At 37.0% G+C, this 24,673-nt stretch overlaps 1 protein-coding gene across 2 annotated transcripts in view; it reads right to left on the bottom strand.

The window, feature by feature from the left end:
* Positions 1-24,673, bottom strand: part of GRID2 (glutamate ionotropic receptor delta type subunit 2) — a 671,741-nt gene that overhangs the window by 246,833 nt on the left and 400,235 nt on the right. For both annotated transcript variants that reach the window (XM_053976464.1, XM_053976465.1), the window contains one exon: positions 23,049-23,254. In XM_053976464.1, the coding sequence (XP_053832439.1) occupies positions 23,049-23,254 (206 nt within the window). The remainder of the gene's footprint in view (positions 1-23,048; positions 23,255-24,673) is intronic.

Here is a 24,673-nt window from a genome sequence, read left to right as displayed (position 1 = left end):
ATAATTTAAAAAAAAGGAACCAAATAAGGAAATGTACTTTCTCTTATAACAAATTACCTCCCAAGACTACAAACTTTTCTGTAAATATGGATGAATATGTATTACAAAAATCAAGACCTATAAAATGTTCTACTCCTGAAAAATGCCTCTTAAATTCCCATTATAAATATACTTCTTGTACCCAGAAGAGAGATTTAAAATCCTGGAGGAATTGTGATCAAATTTTACCTCTCTTGATAAATAACATAACTACTCAACCATCCATTTAATCTGACCATAACACCAGTAACCCAAAGCCACATGCACTCCAGCAGTAATTCCAAATGCTACTTTCTGGTTTTGCATCTGCACAACTTATTATGAACAAATATGAGCTGGCTTACGGACCTGAGTGAAAAGCAGAAGCACAACTCCATATTAATATAAAGCTTCCTGTCGGCAAAGATAATGAAGTGATGTTCAGCATTAAAACATCTGAACTTGGCTGGTTTCCTACCCACTCTAACTGTGGACAAAGAAAGCTTGCATCAGCCTAAAATGTATTCCATGGGCATAACCCATTGGAAATTCATCTGTTCATACCAAATACCAATTCATACCAAATTCCCACCCCAAAGACAAAGTCAAACCTTTCACCTGCACTACAAAAATTGCTCCATGTGTGTGAGCTCACAGGTTTATGGGAATGTGCTAGTTGTAATATGTTCTCTCAATGAAATACTGGGACAATTTAATTTTACTTTCTCATTTCAGCCACATCCTAACTTCTTGATATTGCTATTGTTATGGATTTATGATTTTATGCCTGCATATTATCACTGTTATTTTTCTCATTATTATTATTATTATTATAGTTATTATTATATTTTATTTATAGTCATGTTTAAGCCTCTTGAGAGACAATGCTTCAGAAGCATTTTTTTTCTGAACTTAACATTTCAAAATAAACTTTTAAATGCTGGCTTTTCACTACAGCTCATTAAAATTCAGAGGTCTCAGAATTATCTCTTCTGATCAAATACTTTTACTACAAAAGTTGAAAATTTTAGCTTCTTTATATACACTTAAACATGCAATGGAACTTTCAGATATTCTGAATTAGTAATTTATAATGCAGATAGCTGAACTCGCCTATTATTATTTGAGGAGCATTTTCTGTCTCTCCAATCTCTGCCATTTCTTCTACTGTTCAAACAGTGGAAGTTTGAACATTTGAAGTCCTTCTGACTTGAGAGTTGTTAACCCTTGGATTTCATACCTACATTACATGATATTTCAATGGTGATTGTGTCATTAATATAACATATATGTATGATATATTTAGAAGAATTTGATACACCAAATAAAACACATGAATATATTTAAGAAGTACCTAAGGCATGTGTGATATTTTATGGGTATCAGAATATTGTACCATAAAGCCTACATTTTTAAGAGTGTAATGACAGCAATACCTAAGCACACACTTGAACACTAACCCACCTGCTGGGATTCCAAAAGGTCTACATCATATAAATTTCTCCTGAGGAAAAAATGTGGATTAAAGATCAAAGGGAATTTTATATGTTTAACTTCCCTACATGTCAATTATAGATTTTAAGGCATCAATATAGATTTAATAACACTTTTAATGTTCAATATGCTTAAGAATTTAAAGTGAATGTTGGCATGCATCTCAAGTCATTTTGCTATCAGATTCTGAAAGTTGATGATTTAGTTCAATCTATATGAGTAGCTTAATGGAGTATTTCCATTTCATAACGTCAGGAGCCAACCAGGGGTATGTAAATTTAGATTCAAAGCTTAATTCCTTGTCTGCATTGTAGACTTAGCAGTTACCTTAAGGACTGATAACACTGATACTGGAAAGCCCATTGCTCTCTGAGTGAAATATATGAAGGAATATAGTTTGTCCTTTTTTTTGATTCTGAAATTAAAAGCATGACCTGTCTTGATTTTCCTATTGCCAAGTAAAAGCTTGTTGAATTGATTGTGTCTGACATTTTATAATGAGTCTTTTCTTACAGCTCTAAATCTTTTCTAAACTAATTATAAATAATGTACATAAAATCATATGAATGAGACGTGTGACAGAGGTCTTCATAATTTCCAACTGTGAAGAACAGATTCTTCTAAGAACCCCCAAGCACTTACCAGCAAATTCCCAATTTCAGTGGTAATCTGATGCCTCATTCCCATAGGTTCATTAATTTTGATGTCAAATTTGAGCCTGAGTCTCCATACTTCTGCTGTACAACTTGAACCAATCATAATATTTCTGACTTTCTCCCTCATGACACATCTCAGAGCAGTAGACCTGATCTCAGGGGGACACTTCAGTATTTCTTTAAGTGCCATCTTTGACACTTAGCAAATTTTAATTATGTTGCAGTACAGTTATATGAAGGGCAAAGTACAATTATTAGAATTCAAATAAACTAATTTATGAGCTAGTTCTAATCTATATTAATCAAAACAGACACCATTTTACATTTGCTTACTATTTAGATTGCGTATGTTTGTATGTGGTATCTGAGCATAAAAAAGAAACAAGAGAAACAAGGAACTTAGTAACAAGCAATGAGCTTCAGCAAAGAAAACTGCAGAAATGTTTTTATGAAATACCACATACAGCCTGAGGCCTGCCAGAGTAACCTCCTCCATAAGTATTTCAAACAGACTTATGTGGAAAGCTCTCTTTGATATTATGCCAGACTCATAAAAAAAAAAAAAAACAACAAAAACAAACAAACAAACAAACAAAAAAACCTCTGAAAAATTGAAAAGACATTTTCATTTAATTGTTTCCTGAATCTGCTCAATCCACTCTGCAGCAGCTAACAAACAAAATTGGAAAGTCTCAGCTCCAGCCTAGAGATTATATGTGTCTAATACAAGATAATGGGTACAATTTACTGTTGTAATTGTGAGGTATTTTTTAGGGTTCAATTAGTAAGACAAGGTAATTTGATACAATTCTGAGCTAACATATTTGAAACAATGGGAATGTCATGTTTGCTGCTTTTAAAATGAACTTCTCATTTTCTAAGTAGCTGTGTTACTTGTTCTTGCACTCTTTTTACTCTTTTCCCCATTGTCTCTAAAATCAGTTTCCATTATACAGCAAGAAAGCTGCTAGGACAGCAATGCAAACACTGGATTTCTTAGTTAAAATACCAATGTTCGTGAAGTGCTTTGAAAATGTAAAAAGTCAAGGATACAGAAAGTGATTTTACTACAAGTAATGAAAGGACAAGGAATATTGCCACTAGGTAAAAAAGATACTTTGTTATTGCACATCCAGTTGTTTCAAAAGAGACAGACATTGTGAAATTGCTGTGTAAAATGAAAACCTTTGCCAAGCTTGTGTGCTTAGACCTGCACATGTAACAAAAGCAGTTCAAGTGTCACAGGACACAATAACCCAAACTCTCTCTCCAAGAGAAGGCCACTGTCTGAATGCCCTCCTCAGATTAAGGGCTGCCTGTGTCAGACACTAACAAACTAGTGCCAGAAATAGCAGTCACCACTTCAGTGTGAATGGGCATATGTTAATACAGCTTCAAGTTTGCAGCTGCAAAAGAACTGTGTGATCTCTTGTCAATGAACAGTATGGGAGCACCTTTAGCAAAGTCAGTTCACTGCTGTGTCCTTGAGAGAAATATTTTTTTTTGTAAAGAGCCAGCCTATTTTGAAGCCGCACAAGCTACCTGAACTTCACAGGCTTACATTATTCTCTCTCTTTTTTGTTATGTATGGCTTGGTATCCCTAAAATTTTTAATTGATATATTAATTTCAGAATGTACTGTCCTACTTAAAAAAAGAAACTGCTTTAACATTATCAACAATGATATTACTTGAAAGCACTTAATTGCTACTGAAAACAAAGGCACATTCCTTGAAAATAATTCCATAATTACTGTTAAGCTATTTGGGGATTATGTGTGCATATAAGAAAATAATTTGCTTATGAAAATGGAAAATATTTTGCTGCACTAGTGGAAACTGTAGTGTGAGAGAAAATGGTCCTCTGCTTTGGCACATCATGTCCAGTGGTTTGTGATACTGACACCCACCTCTTATCTCCCTCAGAGTGATTTTGGTATTTGAGATGCTCAGTTGACTTCAACATTGCTGAAGTTTACAAGGAGAAATGCCTGTCACATTTCAAGTGACACCTAAGGTCCCTTAGCCTCTTACTAGTTCTGAATTTTTTTCCTGCCTTCTTGCTATGAAGCAGGTTTAACAAAGATGAAATAAATATATGTCTCAGATGTGTTTTATTTAAAGACTGTAATTAAATGATGCCCTAGCATTCCACAGTACCACAAACATTTGTTCTTGGTTAACCAAGGGAAAATATTTATCCATTTGTCACACAAAACAGTGTTCCTGACATTCTACAAGGAACTAATTGCTATGGATAATTTGATCTTTAAAAATGAAAGATTTGTGGCTCCATCATTACCAAAACTGGAAATGTCAAATATAATTCATCTGGGATCAAAGAGGAAAGAAATTGCAATCTTAGAGACAGAGAAACACTGCTTTTTCTTTAGAGGAATATACAAATATTGAAGGACATACTAATTTCTGGAGAATGTTAAAAGGCAGAGCACAAAAGGCTAATTTCTCTTTCCAGAGAATGTATTACACAGAAGGCCAAGTGTGGAGGTAATGTTGCACTAGATAAATCAAAATATATGCAATTATCTACAGGAAACTAACAATAGAAAAAAATCTAATGTGCTCAAACTGCAGAAAATTGGATGTTGTTACCTTTACCAATGACTAAAGAAACTCTCTACGCTAGCGCTGTTTATGAAGAACACCTAGGATTTAATCCCAACAAGTGTTTATGGACATTTTTTTTTTTCATTTCCATAATCACAATGTATAGAAAGATGATCTAAACAACAATTTTTCACCTGAGTGACTATGGCTGTAAAACAGCACAAGAAATTAAATTAGGACACGTACACGTTGAATAACAGTTTAAATCCAGATATGGTGTTCTGATGAGTACAAATAAGGCAAACCCTGATTTAGACTGAATATTGAACTAAGTTTTAGAGCAGAGGTGTTTTATCCCTCCTGTGTTTTTACAGTATCAAATGCAAGTGGACACTCAGAAGGACTAGTCCACAAACACTACATTTGAAATTCCAGAGGGAACAAAGTTGACAGTGTATGCTCATGGAAGACAAGAAGATATGAGCAAGTCAGGTATCAGTAAAATAAGAGTCAATGAAATAAAACCTTAGTACATTACAAAGAATGCAAGGCGTGGATGCAGTCAGTACAACTGCACTTACTTATGCATTCAGAGCTACTCAGCTCCTCCAGACGTTGGAATTTATGTTACAAAATCTCTGAATGAATTAACTATGGGAACTGAATCTCATTCCTCCTCCACAATGGTAAAATAATTTCATCTGATAGTTACACTGGAATTCCCTTGCATTTTAACTGCCATGGTATTTGTCATATTTTATGTCACAAGTATGCTTTTTTGATTATCAACTTTATTTATAAGAGTTTCAGTAATAATTTAGTTTGTGACTTTTATATCCATTTTAACAACTTGTTGTACTGACCAATTAATCCTAAAGCCAAATAATATTATATCATGGCTTTATGACTTCAAGAAACACACCTCATATTTCAAGTTTTAATGGCTATACAGATGCAGTAAAAAAGGCATTACATTTATTGGAAGACTGTCAATGGAAAGAAGCATTGTAGCTATATTACATGAAAAGTGGGGTTAGAATCATATCGGTAAAGTAAACATTTCACAACTAAGCAAATCGTTGAGCAGGTGAAAGAGTTGGCATAGAGGTGCTACAACATGCAAGGGGGAAGGGGGACACCACAGTGGACAGGAAATTATGAGTGTGGGACCTCAGCACAAATAGATGCTTAACAGCATTGCATATTACAGAAGGAAGTCCTGTGGGTCAAAACCCACTGGGCACATGGATAAAAGATGAGAGAGATCCTGTCTTCTGAAAGTTGCTATCTGAAGTGCAAAAACAAGACAGATCAGTTAAGTAGGTAGACAGAGTGACAGGTAGGCAAGAGAAAGAGGAACAAAGATGAAAGGGAATATTAGTCACCACAGTAGGCAGTTGTCTCAGCATAACAGCTGCCTGTACATTGTCAAGTTAATCATAGGAGAGGTGACAAAAAAGTTTGGAGGAAAGGTCAGAAACAGGATAATGAATTGGTTTAGTGTGAATTAGTAATGTGCTCTTTCCATGTGCAAGGAAAATCATCGAAGAAGCGAGATCGCTCAGAAGAAAGCAGTGAACAATAATAGATGGGCAAAGCAAACAAGAGCTGACATCTGAACACCATTTAAAATTCAAAAAAAGCAACATTCAATAATTCAAAAAGGGCTCTGGGAAAAAACAAAAGCTTTGCATTCTACACCACTAAGAAGGCAGACTCAAGAACAGGGAGAGCAACAAGCTAGAAAACAATCTTCATCAGTATTTTGAATAGCTTCAAAATGGGTGAGATTGTATTTATCAAGAGCAGAGAAAGAGATTTTGCAATTGCAACGCATTGTAACTGTGCACCTTTTATTGAGAAAGTCTGTGCCTGAAAGTTACTTCCTAAACAGAATCGGCTATTTTGAAATGCTGGGCAGATATGAAGATCCTGAGAAAAGGGGAAATTGAGCAATAAGGGATGGATGAGACTATATCAGCTTGGCCAGAATAATTAAACAAAGGTTAAAACTTGCTTAAGTTTAGGTGATTAGACATCAAACATATGTCTGAAAGACAGGGAGCATGTTTATGTTGCATGAAAATCCAGAAAGAACAATCAGCAGTCATTAATACAGAGCAGATTCTGAATTTATGTTCCCAAACATAATTTTCCAGACATTACAGACTTAGAGAAGACAGCGGGAAATAATTATGCCCAACCGCAAATCACCAGCATCCCTACTGTGAGAGTCATCCATAGGATGAAAGCTTGGGTAAGGACTATTCAATTAATAAATTTACCGTAGCAACCTCTCAGAGACAAGAATTTACTGGTGTTGATAAATTTTGTTGACTGGTAACTATTGCCATCAAAATATTAGTAAGAAAATAACCTCCTTTTTCATCCTAAATTATCCTGTGGGGAAGAGATGATGTGACTGTATATTTATACCTTTGTTACCATTAATAAACAGAGAACTTCAATCCATGGGAATTACCAGTATGGCAAAATATAATATATATCACCAATATAGAAAAAATGAAACATCTTTGTGCAGAATATGCACAAATATGAAAGAAGAATTAAATGCTACACATTGAACAAAAGATATTAACAGCAATGGGTTGTGTCAAACAAATCTACTCTACAGCTACAATGGATAAAAGCTCCTTGAAAAAAGAAACACCACTAGGAAATCCAATTAAAAGTCATACAAAAAAGAAACAGTGAAGCATTTTTGTGGGGAAAAAAAAAACACTAGTTGGCTAAAAGTAGAAAAATGCTGTTGATTTGCACAAATATTCTTTGGTGTGAAAAATGCTCTTATGGAAAACAGCTCATGCTGTTTTTGTCTTAAATTTACAATGTGTCTTCTGCATCAGAGTAAACTATCACCACTAAGTGCTGCATTTCCTGAAAATCTGGTATTTTTGCATATCACATAATGTTAAATCAAAATTGCAAAACCCATCAGAACAAGAAGTGAAAGTCTTGAGCAAGAAGAGGTGCTGGACTAAGCAAACTGCAGAATGAGTTTAAGTCAGCATGGAAAAAGAGAAGCAGATTGCAATGGAAATAAACTATGAGCTGTGAGAAGGTTATGGGGTTCTATGTCTTGATTTGGGGTATATGAAAACAAACATAAAATTTTAGAGGTGGAACAAAGAAACCCAAAAATTTTCAAGCAACCAGAAACTAAAAGTTCCGGTTCAGTATTACTGAGTGCAGTAGGTGTGACTGCCTCAAGCAACCAAGAAATGTGCACAGAAGCCAAAGAGCTCATCATCTTCAAATCCTAAGCACTTTGACTTGCAGTCAGATTGACTGAACTGGATATAAAATAATAAGAAGATAAACTAAACCAAGTTAAAGGAGGAAGGACATCTTAAGTCATCAAAGCATTAACTCCTGGCAAGGTTAAAAACCCCCAAACTACAAATGGGACTTTTTGTGATCAGATCATCATATAAGTGATGAGAAACTGACTCAGCCACCCCATGAAAACCACTACGTCCTCATGAAAAATGTTTTTGTCAGATACCAAGTAAGTGGGACTTGCATGCATATTTTCCCTCTGACAGTAGGTGATGGCCCCCATAGAGAGAGAGAGCTTCTGGCTGGTGTCCATAGGAGCATTAGCAACCTGTGGAGAGAAGGCAGCAATGTGCGAAAGGGATCTAACCAAAACATCAGGGAATCCTGCAGTAATCACTTCAGATTGATAGTCTGCAAATGATGCCACTGCTAAGAGATGAAGACAAATAAACTGCCTGGAGCTTTACAAACCCTGTAGTCCTAAGAGATTAACAAAAAATTTCTTTAAAAGTAACAAGACCATAACTATACCATATGTATGTTCTCATGGCAATCTTACAAAGACTGCAAGGCAAGAAGGATGAAATGATACACCTAATTTTAAGTAAAAATTTATATACAGGGCATCTCAAGAACCTTACTTAATGCAAGATTTCCCAGGGTAAATATGAAAGGAATTTCATAAAATATCGTGGTAAAAGGAAAAATCAGTATACCACACTTACCTGGGGGGGGGGGGGGGGGGGAAGAAAATATATACAGAAGAGCAGGCAAAAGAAAAAAATGTTTTTAAGTGGAAACTCTATGAGTTGTATTGAAGTATAAACTATATCAAGTGTTGTGAATGCAAGCAAGCCATGGAAATACATTTATTTTGAATCTTTTCACTTTATTTGATCCTCAACAATCATTAATTTTCCTTGGTATTCATTGACTCTTTCCACTTTCTCAATTCTTTCTGCATCAGGGTAGCTCAATCAGAAAAGCAGCATTTCTCATCGAGTTATATTACTTGTAATTCCTGTGAGGGGATGCACATTTGTACTAGGCTAAAAATTGTATTTCTCACCATACACTACATACTGGTATTTTACAACCCAACAAATTTAATCCTGTCGAATTTATTTCACAATCCAAACAAAGTATTTGTCAGAACTGAAAGCAGCTCCAGTGCTTTCTCCGAGGGGGAATTCTAGGTCTCTATTCCTCTTATCCCAAGCAAATGTATTATGCCCTTGAGACAAAAACCTTTTCCCTACTTTTTATAGCATATATTAGAAGTATCAAACACCTGGAGAATGTGCACCTTTTTTAGTATTGTACAAACACAACAAAACATTTCTTGAGCAAACAGTAACAGTTACACCTCAGGGAAACTCACTGCACTGACAAGACAATATACTGTAAAGCCTCTGATTTAGCTTCTTGATGTAACCAGGATAGTGAACAGACATGACAATATGGGATTAAATTCTAATTTTAAAACAAATGTAATCACTTAATTTCATATTTTCTCAATACTATTTCCTGAAAATAAATACCAAACCTCAAATCTCCTTAAGCAATGGCAAAGCTAGGGAATACAGTCTGAGGGGTTTTGTCTTTTCACGTACTTCAGGTGTGATCAGACAGCTGTGATGGGGAAGTGGCAGTACATTGTGAGCTCTCTCACCCTGTTCTGCCTCCTCCCTTGTTCAGTGTGCACTTCAGCCTGCATGAGTCTGTCAGCCAGCTTGAGGCCAACACTCGACTCTCTGTGTCCTCTTTGAACACTGGTTTGACAGTCTGCTTGCATTCACTATTGCAAGCCTCATTAGGATCCTCAGTAATGGCAGGCTGGAAACCACTTTCTAAACAAGAGTAAAATGAAGATTGATTAAATGGACAATAAAAAAGTACTTTCAGTTCAACCTTAGCAGTTGGCAGTATGGATACCTAAATGCCTTCACAGCAAAGACAGAGATGTTCTCTCTGTGCTGGAAGACCCATGACCGCAGTACAACAGGCTGAAATGCAAAGAGCTTGGCTTGGAAGTAAATTTGAAAGCCAGTCAGGAGAAAAGCAGAATGAAAAGAAAGGTCACATAACTCTGCAGAGGATGTAGATGTTTGAAAATCTGGTTTTATTCCAACTTGGAATGAAGTGCAAGAGCTTTGAAATTCTGCGAAATATGTTTCGGAGTCAAGGCCCTCAGGTAATCTGCCTGGCTATCTCAGAAGCACAGACCATAAGAAAATTGAAAATTTTTGATGGAGAAAACCTCTTAGTTGGCTTCGGTCAGGATCTGATAGCTTAAAGTCAATGAAGTTTTACTAACATTTAAGTAATTTACAGAATAGAAACCACAGGCTTTATTCTTTAAATACAGATTCTACAGCTGTATACTACTAGCCTGATTTCTGTTCTACAAGTCTGATTTTGGCTTAGAGACGTGTTAGATAAATATATGTGACATAGTATATAAATAAAACATGGTTTTATTATATAACTCTTAATTTCCCCCCTACAATTAAGGCAAAATGTTTAAAAAATCCCCAAGATCATAAATCAGATCCACATTTACATCACTACTGTGAGGGTGAACCAAAGAATTAACAGGGGATATCAAACAGGTATTCTGTAGACCCAACAGCGCCTCTCTCCTGAGAGAGGAAAATTTCAAGACAACATATATCTCCAGGAAATTAAAATATTTTAAGGATATTGCACACAAAAAGCTTTCATTTCTCAGAACATCTAAAAATGCCAAGCATGTTATTTTTTCTAGTCTCTGTTTGTGGGAAGGTGCTTTCATCATTGCTTAATTGAATCTCGAGAAAACTTGAAACATCCACTTCCCTTTTTCTTTCCTCTGTTTTCCCCCTAGCACACCTCACTTCTTGTCCAACACAAAAGCAGTGAATAACATATGCAATAAACTATGGAAATTTTTCCACTATCAGTCCCATTAAAAAATGTCCAATCCCATGGTGAGAATCAGGCTACTTCCCGAAGCTAAGGCCTTGCTTCAAGGCTTTCTTTTGGCCTGTCTCCAGCTACCTGAGGATGGGTTAAAAGCAGCCTTTGCTCTTGGTGCCTTTATGACTAAATGAATGTTTTCTGCAAAGCACTCTGAGGCAAGTTCGTTTACTGAATTCCTAAAGCAGGTTGACAAAAATCTATCTCCTCATTTAATCTCTTTTGAATTTGTGTCCATCTTACTTCTAAGAAATACTGACTCAGAAGCCAGATAAAGAACAAGAGACCAAACAAAACAGATTACTTTCATCTTTTAACACAGCAGGTCAGTACTATGATCTTGCTAATTTCCTTTTCCTCCTCTAGTGTTCATGTCTAGCAACTATTTCTTAAATTAATTTGTGCTGAGAGCATAAACTCCTACTGCTCCTTGTTGAACGTGATGAAGAATTTTTTTACTGTGAGGGTGGCTGAACCCTGGAATAGGTTGCCTGGAGAGGTTGTGGAGTCTCCCTCTCTGCAGATAGTCAAAAGCCATCTGGACATAATCCTGAATAACGTGTCTAATGGACTCTGATTGACCAGGGAGGTTAGGCTAGATAACCTCTAGTGGTTCCTTCCAACCTGATCCATTCTGTGATTCTTTATTTGCTCTAAAATACAGGAACTTCTCTAAGATCAAAATATTTATCTATCTAAAAACAAATGTTGATTCCCTTCCTCAGCAATTCACAGAAAGGTTTGGGTTGGAAGGATCCTTAAAGATCATCTAGTTCCAACTACCCTATTACAGGCACAGATACCTTTCACTAGACTCAAGCTGCCCCATCCAGCCTGGCTTTGAACACTTCCAAGAATGGGGCATCCACAGCTGGATGTGTGGCCTATCCTGGCCTGTGAATGTACATGGCTGGATCATGTCCAACCTCTCATCCTTCAGTATCCCCAAGTCCTCAGCATGACTGCTTAGTCACTCGTAAGAAGAGAAAAAATAAGCAAAGCCCCCAAGGAAGCTCTTATTTAAAGAGAGGGCCCTTGCTGTGCATAACCCAGGAAACCAGTAGAAAGCATATTTTTACAAACTCAAAGGATATTTTTTTACACCTATTCTCACAATTAGCAGAAGCAGCTGTTGCTTTCATTTATGGAAATTCTGAGATGAATCGCAGCACTATTTAATATTCCATTTAAAATAAGAACATCTGGTACAAAAAAACTCCTGCATCTTTAAAAACTATTTATAAATAAGCTAAATAGCAGAAGTACTAACTAGGGAAAAATTATGCTGGGAGGTGAGAAACTTATAGTGTGTAAATCTAAAATTAGCTCCTGACAACAGTCCCCAACTCCTGTTGAAACTGTAAAAACCATAAAATTAGCTACAGTTGGCTAAGTGCTTCCAAAATAGAATAAATTATCTTAAAACAGTCTTCAAAAATATTACTGCTGACTATGAAGTGTCTACAAAAGCAACCTGAATCAGGTACCCATCTTTGTAGTCATTGTTTCTAATGGCGGACTAAGCATTTTTATTAATGTGCTGTTAATCTATTTACAGATAATTATGCAATCTGGTTGACCAAATGTTAAAGGAAAGAACTTATTTTGACACAAGGATTACAAGCATATGTGGCAAAAGCATTACAGCCATAATAAAACTACGACACACAATCTGAAAAAAGGAGAAAAACATGGGAGACCTTGCCCAGCAAAATTTCACTGAAGTCCCAGCAAACTCTGTGAAAGGAGTGATAGCGTATAAACTTCAACCTTTACTTCAGACTAACTAATGAGAGTGTCGTCAGTGTCACAAGGAGCATTATTAGAAAAAATAATGACTATTAGTTTTCATTTCAGTTTAACTGAAGGACAAAATGAATCATATATTAATTGACTGTGAGTAATTTAACTGTGTTTTGGGGTTAGAAATGTTCAACACTGAATTTATATGGTAGCTAGGAAATCAGTCATATTTTCTGGAAAACAAGGTAAGCTAATGCAATGACTATACCTCTATCTTCTGGTGAGAAGGAAGGAGGCAGAACAGTTCTGCCAATCAGGCAACATCACTTTGGAGAAAGGATTGGATTAGAAATAGTTTTGTCAGAACTTATCTCCACTATAAGCTAATCCTCTCTAGCTGTCATTTTATTTCAAAGATACACTTATCCCATGACAATCAACTGCATATTAGTTTTGCAGATGTTCAGAGTGAGCTTTTTATAACACAAGAATCAGCCACCCTCAATTATGTAGAAAATACACACTTTAATACACTGTCTGTCTCTACCAATGTGCTTGTAACAGCTTTATTGCATTAATGTGCTTGCTTGCTTTCTTTTTTTTTAAAATTTATTTACTCTGTTTGGCTGGTTGAAGCAATTTACTCTCCTTGGGAAGACATTTGTCTCTCAAGAGGAACACAACAGAGATGTTTATAGTGAGGCCATAAAAGCAGGGAGGAAGGATAAGCAGTAACCAAGACTATCACATCCAATTAAAATCGCTGGTATGAAGACAGGAGAATATAATTAAGTATGATAGCAATTTAAAAAAGCAGAACAAAGAATAGCCAACACAAATTGAAGAAGAAAATAATTATTACATCTTTGAAGATCATGGGAGGCCATCCCCTCAATTATTTGTTTTAGTCCAGAAAGAGCATACCCAGCAAGATCCCAAAGAAGAGGATGTCAGTTACTGAGTGTTTGAAAGCCATGTAGAGAAACAGAAAGCAATTATAGGAAAGCATAACCAAACAGTTGTTTGCACAACAGCAAATATTACGAGATTCTCCTATAGTACATAATACATCTTCTACTCAGTACTTAAACACTAAAGCTCCCCTTCTCTCAAACACACTAACAGTTGAACTATTGTTTTCAATACAAAATACTGGTCAGAGCTTACCTACAGTGTGGGGTTTCTTTCTTATTGTATTCCAAGACAAAAAAAAAAAAATTATTATATAACTACCCAAATTCTGATATCATAAATAATTGTACTGACAACAAGACACAGATCACAGTCATATTGTCCTGCATACACCTCTCTAAAGAATGTATGCTTTATCAACAAAATAAGTTTTGTTTTTATAGAAAAAATAATACACTACAACTTTTGTTGTTGTCACTAGAGAGGTAGATCTGGTATATATCTCGCAATTGTGCTACAGTGTGACACAGGGTGGAAACCAGCACCATGTGAATATCTACCCGTAATACAGGCCACAACACAAAGCACCATACAGCCAGAATGAAGAAATACTGAAAGAATTAAAATGAAGACACAAGGTATGACTTTCTTATGCTGTAAATCACACCAGTGCTCTGATACATATTGGACTTGCCCACACACTTCAGTGAGTGTCTCCTTATGCCACCAGCACCACACTGAGGGTGTAAAAGCCTAGAGAACCATGGTACAATTCACAAGGTATATTGGTATCACCAGACTTGTAACATCAGTCAGGCCTGACTTCTCACATGTGAGGCATGGCTGATTGGAGGACAAATATATCTGCTGCTGCTTCTCCTCAGCTGCTGTTATCAGCAACCTTAATAAAAAAAAAAAACAACCTTCACAGCCAACTCAAATGTGCAAGCTGAGCTCCAGGCTACTGATACTGAGCCTTACCTTTCAGTAACACAGAGGCACAGCCTTAGTTCTAGACTTCATATCAGTGCAAAGGACCTGCAGACTGCCCCCAGCTCCTGTTCTTCTAAGTGTAGACCCTATGCGTTGGGATAGATTTCCCAAACTGGTTTTGCTTCATTTTAGATACCAAAATAAATGACCTTGGCTACAGGAAGCACTGCATTCTGTCCCAAGAACCCCAATGCTACATTGCAAAACTCAATTTTACTATGCCTGAAAACACACAAACAGAAAGGATTGCTTCAGGTTTCAGTTTCAGTAATGATGCAAATGATACAAATCCCTTTGAAGCTAACTTATTTTACCACTGAGACTTTTCTTTTTCATTGTTTTGCAACTAAAATGTTTTATCCTTGAACTTTCACCTTATGGTAAGCAAGTGCATATAAAATCTAAGCCAACGTCACTCTATTCATAGTAAAAAAGCCAGTCATTTTCTCATCCAGTCATTCAGCCATCAGTTGGATGGCCTATATTCAAGGATGCAAGAGAATAAAATGGCAAGGAATTGGACTACACCATAAACCAAGAACTTTCTCAGATCTTTCACTGAAATGTAAAATCTAAAATCCTCCAAGACCCCTTCTTTCATGTTAAAAAAAAAAAAAAGTCAGGGAGGCAACTTAAAGGGTGGTTTAAGTGGTTCCACATTCTGAACATATGTTCTGAACATCCCTTTACTAGAGATTTCTAAGATCCTATGAAATAAAAAAATCTTTTAAGCCTGTATTTCAATTTGCAGCTATGAACTGCACTTAATGCTGGAGAAAGAAGGAAAAAAAAATATATTTTTCAACTTTGTAATTAACAACAACAACAAATTACAGCAGAGTACACTGAATAGGACTGATTTGACCTCAAGCTATGGTGTAGAGAATGGACTCAAAAAAAGGCAAATATGCTCTCCAGGAGAGTGCAGGTCTAAAAGCTCAAACACTAAGGTGAGAAAGATAACCTCAAAGATGAGAGCATTCAGCTTACTTACAAGAAAAAAAAAAAAAAAAAAGGGAGCAAACAGTCACTGACTGAAAAATCTGATTTTTGGCCTCTGAAGACCATCTGTCCTAGATAAAATCCAATCAACATACACACTCATGATAAAATTATAGGAAAAGGAGATAAAAACAGCAGTAGGTTCATATGTCTGCTGCCGCCTATTCTTCACTTTCATCACTGCCCTCTAAAAGAGAACTGCCCGAACAACTCTTGCCTTTAGAGAATTCAGACTTGTGTTTTGTGTAAATAGGATTGTTAAAAAATTTCCAGCGATCATGAATAAACTTTAACAAAGACAATACTGAAAATCTCTGAAGTAAATTATGCTGCATATCTAATGCATCATAAGCATCATGCATCAATAAATGTGATAAAGAATTACTCTTTTCATTACTTTACAGGAAAATACCAACCAATTACCACATTCAGCAGGGCACTGAAAATTTTGATGTACTTATACATGTGACAAACCATCAAGTTACTCCTCAAACTAACTGGAAATCCAACAGGCTTCCATGCAACCTGGGTATTTTCCCATTCCATCACTGGATCAGTTCAATTACCAAATTCAACTGAGCAAATCCTTGCTCATCCAAACTCTGTTTTACTTTGACAAGAAGAAACTTGTTTGGGTAGTAGAGTTAATTTGAAAACATAAAACACTGTGTGGATTTTAGGTGGAAGATGAATGTGCTTCTATTGTCGCAGAAAATGTTTGCATGTACACAAAGGAATGTTACATTTTAGCTCATATACACTGTACACAGTTATGCAGACACACATACAGCAGAAGAAGAAAATCCTGCTCTGGATTTCCTAAATCCAAATCTGATGCCTGTTCCTAAACATAGTTGGGACTGGCAGCCTATGGCACACACACAACAAGGCAAACCAACATTTTTGAATTTCAGTAAAGCTTTCAATGTTGCCTCTCATAGGATCCTTCTGCACAAAACATCCAGCACTCAGCTGGATAAACATATAACGTGTTGGGTGAGCAACTGGCCCACAGGTCAGGCACAAAGGGTCACAGTGAATGGGGTGACATCAGACTGGTGACCTGTCACCAGGGGGGTTACGCAGGGCTCCATCTCAGGCCATGGACTCTTCAACATTATCATGAATGACTTGGATGCAGTACTGGAAGGGATACTCAGCAAGTTTGCAGACAATGCAAACCTGGCAGGAGCTGTTGGCTCCCTCGAAGGCAGGGAGGCCCTGCAGTGAGACTTTGATGAATCAGAGCACTGGGCAATCACCAGCCATGTGAACTTCAATAAGGCAAAGTGCCGGATTCTGCACCTGGGATGTGGCAACCCTGGATCTACTGACAGACTGGGGAATGAGAGGCTGGAAGGCAGTGCTATGGAAAAGGACCTGGGGGTCCTGGTCCATGGCAAGTTGAACATGGGTCAGCAGTGTCCTAGCAGCCAGGAGGGCCAACCTTGTCCTGGAGGACATCAGGCACAGCATCAGCAGCCAGGCAAAGGAGAAATAGAAGAATGTGTTAAGCTATTAGAGAGCATCCAAAGGAGGGCTATGAAATCATGAAGGGCCTTGAGAAGAGGCTGTATGGGGAGAGGCTGAGGTGACTTGGCCTGTTCAGTCTGGAGGAGAGTGAGGCGAGACCTCACTGAAGTTACAGCTTCCTAATGAGGGGAAGAGGAGGGGTAGGCACTGATCTCTTCTCTGTGGTCACCTGTGACAGAACCCAAGGGAATGACCTGAAGTTGCATCAGGGGAGGTTTATTTTGGATATCAGGAAAAGGTTCTTCACCCAGAAGATGTTTGGGCACTGAAACCGGATCCCCAGGGAAGTGATCACAGCACCAGCCTGACAGAGAAGAAGAAGCATTTAGACAACTTGCTCAGGCACATGTTCTGACTTGGTGTGTCCCATGCAGGACCAGAAGTTGGACTTGATGATCCCTGTGAGTCCCTTCAAAGTCAGCAAATTATGTGAATTACGTGGACTTGATATTTGTCTGGAGTCTTCTACTTCTCCCTTCTATGTGTCTCTTCTGTCCACACCTGAAAAAAAATCAATTGCCATCTGCTCCCACTGGAAACATTTGAATTTTTACTGCAGATTTCAGTGGAAGTGGCACACGAGTGTCTCAGATTCTTAACTCCTATTTTCACCTTCATTCACTTCACCTCATATGTGTATATCATGCTTTTGACAAAAGACAAAATAATTTTCCTTATTAATAAAAAAAGGAATAGGAAAAGAAAACAGCTAATTTTTGTCCTAGTCGTCCTTAGAATATATGTAAAATAAAAAGAGAAATATTCACAAAATAAGATTTTTTTAAAAAGGGAGAAAAAAAAGAAAATATTAAGTTGCCATGAACTTTGGACACATAAAGGCTGAATCAACCTTTTGGAAAAGTTGAATAAATTTTCCTAATTCTCAGTAGATAAGTTGATTAAAGAAATGAGCCTGGTTAAAGCACTGTGTAACACTAAAACAAATTCCTGTCTTCAGATCTAAAAGATTCACAATTTCCTTCATGATCAGATATAATATCTGGTAAAACAACAACTATATCACTACATGAAAAACTCTGTATTTTTTTCAAATAATTACATTTAAAATTAACTGTTATTTTCATCAGTGACACAACAATCAAATATAATAAAAATCAGGGCATTTGCTATCAGGAATAATCTCGTTTCACAGAATAAATATTCGTTCTCATTCTATTCACACTAACGATGAGTAAAAGCATGCCAAAAGTTCAATTACATGAGGCAATTTAAATGACATCTGCTCCTTAAATACTCTTTCCTTTTTTTTCCACTTGCCCACAACATGGCAAGAACTCCTCAGTACTTAATTTATAGGCGTAATTCTATTTTCCATGTATATTTTACCATTTCATTTATAGAGTTCTTTTATTCATGAAAGTAGCAGTATAGCTTCTTTTCATTCAAAGTAATCTTATTTTAATACTGTCCCACATTAGGCTGGGATAGAAAAAAGGAAATTTATTTTCAAAAACATGAGTAGTAGATTATACTAATGCTGAAAGCTACACGATTATTTTAATTTTTTTTGAAAATAAACATAAAAAATAAAACAGTACCTATAGAAGTTAGTGTACACACAGGGCAACATACAGGACTTATTTGCTGCAACTCCCAGATTTGGCAGCAGCTAGTTTTGTTGAATACACTTTTTCAATAATTATAACCCAGTTCTATCATGCAGATGAGTTTAACTTTTAATAGATGTTTAATAGTAAACATTTCCAATATCTCCAGCATGCTTGAAGTCTGGCTATGATGGGGTTCAGTGACTTCAAGTGTGTTGCAGAGTGGAACCTTTGCAATAATAAATAGCAAACATTTTCATTTACACAAACCATGCAGTGTAGAGTGAGTTGAAGACTCCAACCTGGGAAGTGTCAATGCTCACTGCATTGATGGCTTGAGGTTGTCAAGCCTCAAAGAGCTTTGCTGGCTTATACACATTGCCAGTGCTCTGAAAATTTTGCTAGATAAACTGCTGAATCTTGCTGGCCCAGCCAAAAAATGTTCTCAACTCTCTTTGTAAGAGGTCACTAACCTCTGCAACAGAAGTAAAGAAAGGACCTTGCAAGGGGCACGAAGATACACAGTCACATCTGCTGAGGTTGCTGGGCTGGTAATCCCTCCTTTGAGGGGAGGCTGGATGCAGCAATTTCTTGAGCACCTACACCAAGGCCTTCCAGAACTTGCCTGTCAAAACTCCATCAAAATCCCAGGCTGATGCTAGGGCTCTTTCACACATGGCTTACTGGATTTTCAATGTGTGAAGTTTTTCTCTATAAGTAAATGAATGAATTAGCTTCTTCATTGTCCCTTCTTTGTATTCCTGTTATTAGCTCCTGGAGTCAGGACACAGAAGAACACATTCACATTTCTGCACTCAAGTGATAAGGTAGCTTCCTCAACTAAACAGAAAAAAAACCTGAAAACAGAGATGTCCAGCATTTTGGCCCAGTGGAGGACATCTGGCTTGTGTCCTAAAGTATTGCTTCCCAAACTTGCTTTGTTATCCTCAGAACCTCTGTTGGCATCTGACTTTCCTGGCCTGATCCTGCTCCTACCCAGACTCCTCGCACTTGACTTTTGAAGCCCTTGATTTTTGTTGTGATGCCGAGCTAGCAAAGACATCTAATTTTAGAGCATCTTATTTTTCCCTTATATGGCTTTTCCTATCTGACATATTCATCCCAAATCAGAAGAACATGAGCAAAAAAAGTCCCCACCCCTAAACAAAGTAAAAATCTGACACGCAGTTCACATCCATCACCAGTGCTATCAGATAGCATAGCAAATTTTGTGCAAGACAGTAGGATATTTAGTAATCAGAAAAGTTTCAGTGGGAAAATTTTGCTTCACCTGTAGGACCTGGGCAGCTATTGGAGAGTAGAGAAGAATTGCATCAGAAAAAAAAAAAAAAAAAAAAAAAAAAAAAAACAACCAAAAAAAACCCACTGAACAAGTCATCAGTACATCCTTGGCAAAGTATTTTCCTGCTGTCAGAAACTCATCTGTGGACAGGTGCCAGTCTCTGCTAGCTCCATACCTCTGCACTCCTTAGCCCCAGTGAATTTCACTCTTTCAGAAGAATTTTTTTTCCCTCTGCTCCTCCAGCTCAAAGCAACAAAGGATATATGGGAATCCAGCTGGGCCCTCCCTCTCACTTCACATTAATCCTTTAGCCAGAAAAGAGAAATGCTGTGATTGATACTTGCTCCCAGAGCTTCCTGTCTTTCCATGCTGTATGGAGGGCAAATTATTACATAGTGTTTAAAGAGAAGGTAGACTTTTATTTCCACAGCCAGAGAAGTGTATTTACTTCTTAATCTCCATTTTATTAAGTGTATAAGCACAGATCTCATCTCTGCAAGCTCTAGAGATAGTAAAAGTGGAGAGAAAGAAGTGCCTAACATAAAAAAGCAATACCGCTATTAAAAAAAAAAAAAAAAAAAAGAAAAAGATTTCAAACACAGAATTTCAAAGAGTCTGAACAAAGATAAATTCTACAAGCAAACTCCAGTTTACAGACTACTTATTTACACAGGCCAATGTCTGACTATTTACTCTGGAATAGTTGTTACTTGCATAGTAATCAAGACCACGCTTACTACAGCTGTTGCAGAGTGAATGAACCCTCTTCTCAGCTAGACAATGACATGGTTCAGCTAGAGCAGTCATCTAAGAAGGGACCAAGCAGCAGAGATTATGTGAGGTCTGGGGAGAGAAGCAGACAGCTGAATCAAGCAAGGCAGCCAAAAGCCTCTAATGAGCAGAAAAAGCCCAAGGGCTTTTTTTGCATATGCAGTTTTTTCTTTTTCTTATTATAATCATAAGGTTTACATGCTAAATCTACCAGGTTATGCTGAGTTTCGCAGCTAAACTGATCAGGCACAAGGCACAGGTTTTGGAATCAGCACAATCATTAAATTGTTTAGGAATATCTTTGCCCATTGGCAGTCCATAGAGCTTTATAACTTCTTTGCCCCTATAGTACAGCTGCTGGTTTGACTCAGAATAACAGTTTTTAATATCCATTGGAAAAGCAACCCCTGCAAACTTCTTGTGCAAAGACTTTTTGTTGGAGCTCACTTGTTTAGTTCATTTCCTGTCACTAACACAAATAAGCTATGGCAATAATCACACTTCTATTTGAGTAACTCTTCCTATTAAGAGGCTCCTGCTGTGAATTTACCAGTCACATATTATACTCCAAATAAATGCTGGTATCCTGGAAAAAAACTGCAATATGGATCTGATGTGAGAGTCTCTCTTTGAACCACAGTTGCAGAAGATAGGAAGATAGTGACCTTCCCTAGTAGACTTACAGACTCCAGAAAAGGAGAAACATTGTGAGTCTCTTGTTTTTCAGGATTTTTTTGGTGTTTAGTATAGGATTTTCTTTGGAGGGAGGGGGATTGAGGATTTGGTTTAGTTGGCTTTTTACTGGTCTTTTGATTTTTGGAGTCTTGAGTGCCCAGTGCCAAAGTAAGAACTCTAAAGTAAATTGTTTACTTTCTTGGCAACACCTTCAAAAGATGACAATGACTTTGTTACTATGCCCAAGTGTGTAAAAATAAATGATAAAATGTATCTTGTTTTTTAAAAGAATCTTTCTCTGTAAGAACAATGCGGGAGTTTTGTTTTGCTGCGTTACAGTAGTTTGAGCCCCCAACCATGCTTCTTTCAAGTTGCAATGTGAAATATCTCATAATGTTTCTTACCAAAAAATAAAATACTTGTGACATGGGTGATGAAAACACTGCAGAACAATGTAAATATGCCCACAAACTGTTTAAACCTTATGAACCACTACACACATTTAGATAGAGCAGCAGACCCTCATTACTCAGAATTAGCAAGCTTCAAGTGTGTAACGAGGACAGTGAAACACCCGGCCAAAACAAACCAAGGGAAAACAAAATTTTGAAAAAGAAACCAAGAAAGCCAACTTCTAGCTAATGTTCCTAAAAGGCATTCACTTGAAACTGGATACACAATACTTTTTATGCAGAAGTAGGTTTTAAGGTTGAATTTCTCAAGACCAAGGTAATAGCAAAGTATAGAAGAAAAGTAATGCAAGTCAGAAACAGATCCAAAGATAAATTATTGAAGAGAGAAAATGTATTTCTATGGAACAAAACAGAGATTTTAAAGCTTTGGTTGATGATGAAGAATACACATGCATGCAAAACCACATGTGAAACAGCACAGTGCCATGTAAAAAGAACCATAGCACTCATGAAAAAAGATTGTACAGCTCAAAGTCAAATGCAATATGTAGGTCTTCTGTCTCTAAATCCCTAAGAATCTTTTGAAAATCTGGTCCATATTACTTGAAACCATGACTTTCGACTATCATCTCAAATTCTTCATGCAAATCATATCTTCCATATATTCCACTACTTCTTACTACTACTCAGTGGCACAAAACATCAACATCATTTTATGTTGAAATAGAATTTTGATTTGATAAACACATTTTATATACAAATATATATTATATATATTTCTCTAAATAATAAAAGTTTTAGTTGTAAATATTTCAGTAGTGGGTGTCACAATGGAAATACAATACCTTTGAGCTTCAAAGAGAAGCCTGAGGGGTAATTCTTCTGCATATTTCCTAAGTGCTTTTGCTCATGCGGGATGCGGTTTTACTTGTTCTCTCTTTAAATGTACATGCACATTTAGGAGCATGAATAAACACTCTTGCATGCTAATCTTTGAATGGAGAATATTTAAACTTTTACTTGGGGGTCTTACCTGGGATTTTTTAATTACCATTATGAAGTCAAATAAACTAAATTTTTTGACACACCACTGTGGTCTTGGTCAGCAAAACAAGAAGATAACCTGTCATTAAAATATATACCTCTGTCAGGAATGATTTGGCAGTGGAAGGGTTCATTATGAGAATGGCCCGTCTCAGGGTATCCCGGTAGCGGTTCAGTTCTTCTATTCTCATAGTGGCAAAGAGCCCCGTGATCATTTTATTGATGTTGTTTTCTACTTTCTGTAATGCTACATCCATTCCCTGTTGAGATACTTTGTCTAAAAATTCTTGTATTCCACGGATATCTAGAAAAAACAGAAGGCAAACAAGATGTTAATTGGTAAGTGGAAAAAAAGACACAAGTAACTGTTCCATGTATCTCACAGAAATTTTATGTCAGGTAGATCCCTACAGGCTTTCCCTTAATATTCATTAAACCTCTTCCTGAGCTGTGCTCACTGCATTTTGTTAAGTACTAAAACAGGAGAAAGAATGGCCACAAAACAGCTACTCTCCAAAACAGCCATTAGAAAACAAACCTACAAACACTTTTAGAATTTTTCCTAATTTGGCCATTCAACCATAACACTTGGTCCTAATTTTTCCTAAAGGACTTCCACAAGTAAAATCCATACAGGGCAATGAGACCATGGTGACCATCATACACAATTCTTCCTTCAGGCAAGGGTTGTTGGAGGACAACTGAGGATGAGAAAGGCAGGAAGCCGATTGTTTTCTTTTGTGAAACTCAAAACTGTGTTATGCTATGTTACATAGCATAACAAATGCTATGTAGCTTGATGTATCTAAGCGAAGCTTGGGCAGTTCACTCATAAAAAAAGTCTTGATGTTGCTCTAAACTTCACAACTATTTATTTTCTTCAAAAACAAAACAAAAGCCAGATATACAGTTGTTGCAATGATACTTCCTGGTCTCCTCTGATAGCACTGGCTGAGTTTAGTAAATTTTCCCCAGCACACTTCTCCTGTAGAGCTTTCTGGCTTACTCTGGGTAAACCCTTCTTTAAGAATGACTTAGAAAGACTTGATCAGCAAAATGTTGACTGAGTTTACTACCTGGCTTGTAATATATTTATAGTCTACCAAACTGAAATGTCTGGGTAATCTTCATTGCTATGCTGCCTCTATCTGGCCCAAGCCTTTGGAAGGGCTTTTTCCAGTACTGAATTCCACAAGCATGCTTGACTTTTCCTTTCCTCTGCACTGTTGAATGGTTTTAACTAAAACTCCAAAGTTCATGGTTAAAAATTAAAATCATTCAATGACTTCACAAGTCAGATCAGGACCTTCTGGACCTCAGGAAAATCCCTTCAGCCTCACTGAATTCTCAGTATTTGACCTCTAGTCACCACTGCAGATTCTCAATCTGTTTTCAGGAGCTAAGCCAACAGTTGCCTAAGGTGACTCTTCCCTCCAACAGTTGCTCTGACCTGCTGCTCCAGAGGACACTCAGCAGAACATCCTTCCTTCCCTACCGGCACGCAAGCCTCCCACACACCCAACTGCTCTTGGTTAGGGGAGAAAGAAACAGCCCTAAAGTCAACACAACACACACTATGGGAAAGGGAAAAGAGAAAAAGAAAGGAAATCAGCAATCCCACATAAATAGATTGTTTCTAAAGAAACAGTTCTTCAAAAAATAAAGGTTCCTCAGGTTTAGGAGGACATTTGTGGTTAAAATCACCAGAAAATATTTCTCCCAT

The sequence above is a fragment of the Vidua macroura genome, chromosome 4, assembly GCF_024509145.1.
Source record: "Vidua macroura isolate BioBank_ID:100142 chromosome 4, ASM2450914v1, whole genome shotgun sequence".
Lineage (NCBI taxonomy): Eukaryota > Metazoa > Chordata > Aves > Passeriformes > Viduidae > Vidua > Vidua macroura.
The sequence above is the reverse complement of the archived record's forward strand: the minus strand, read 5'-3'. Positions and strand labels throughout refer to the sequence as shown.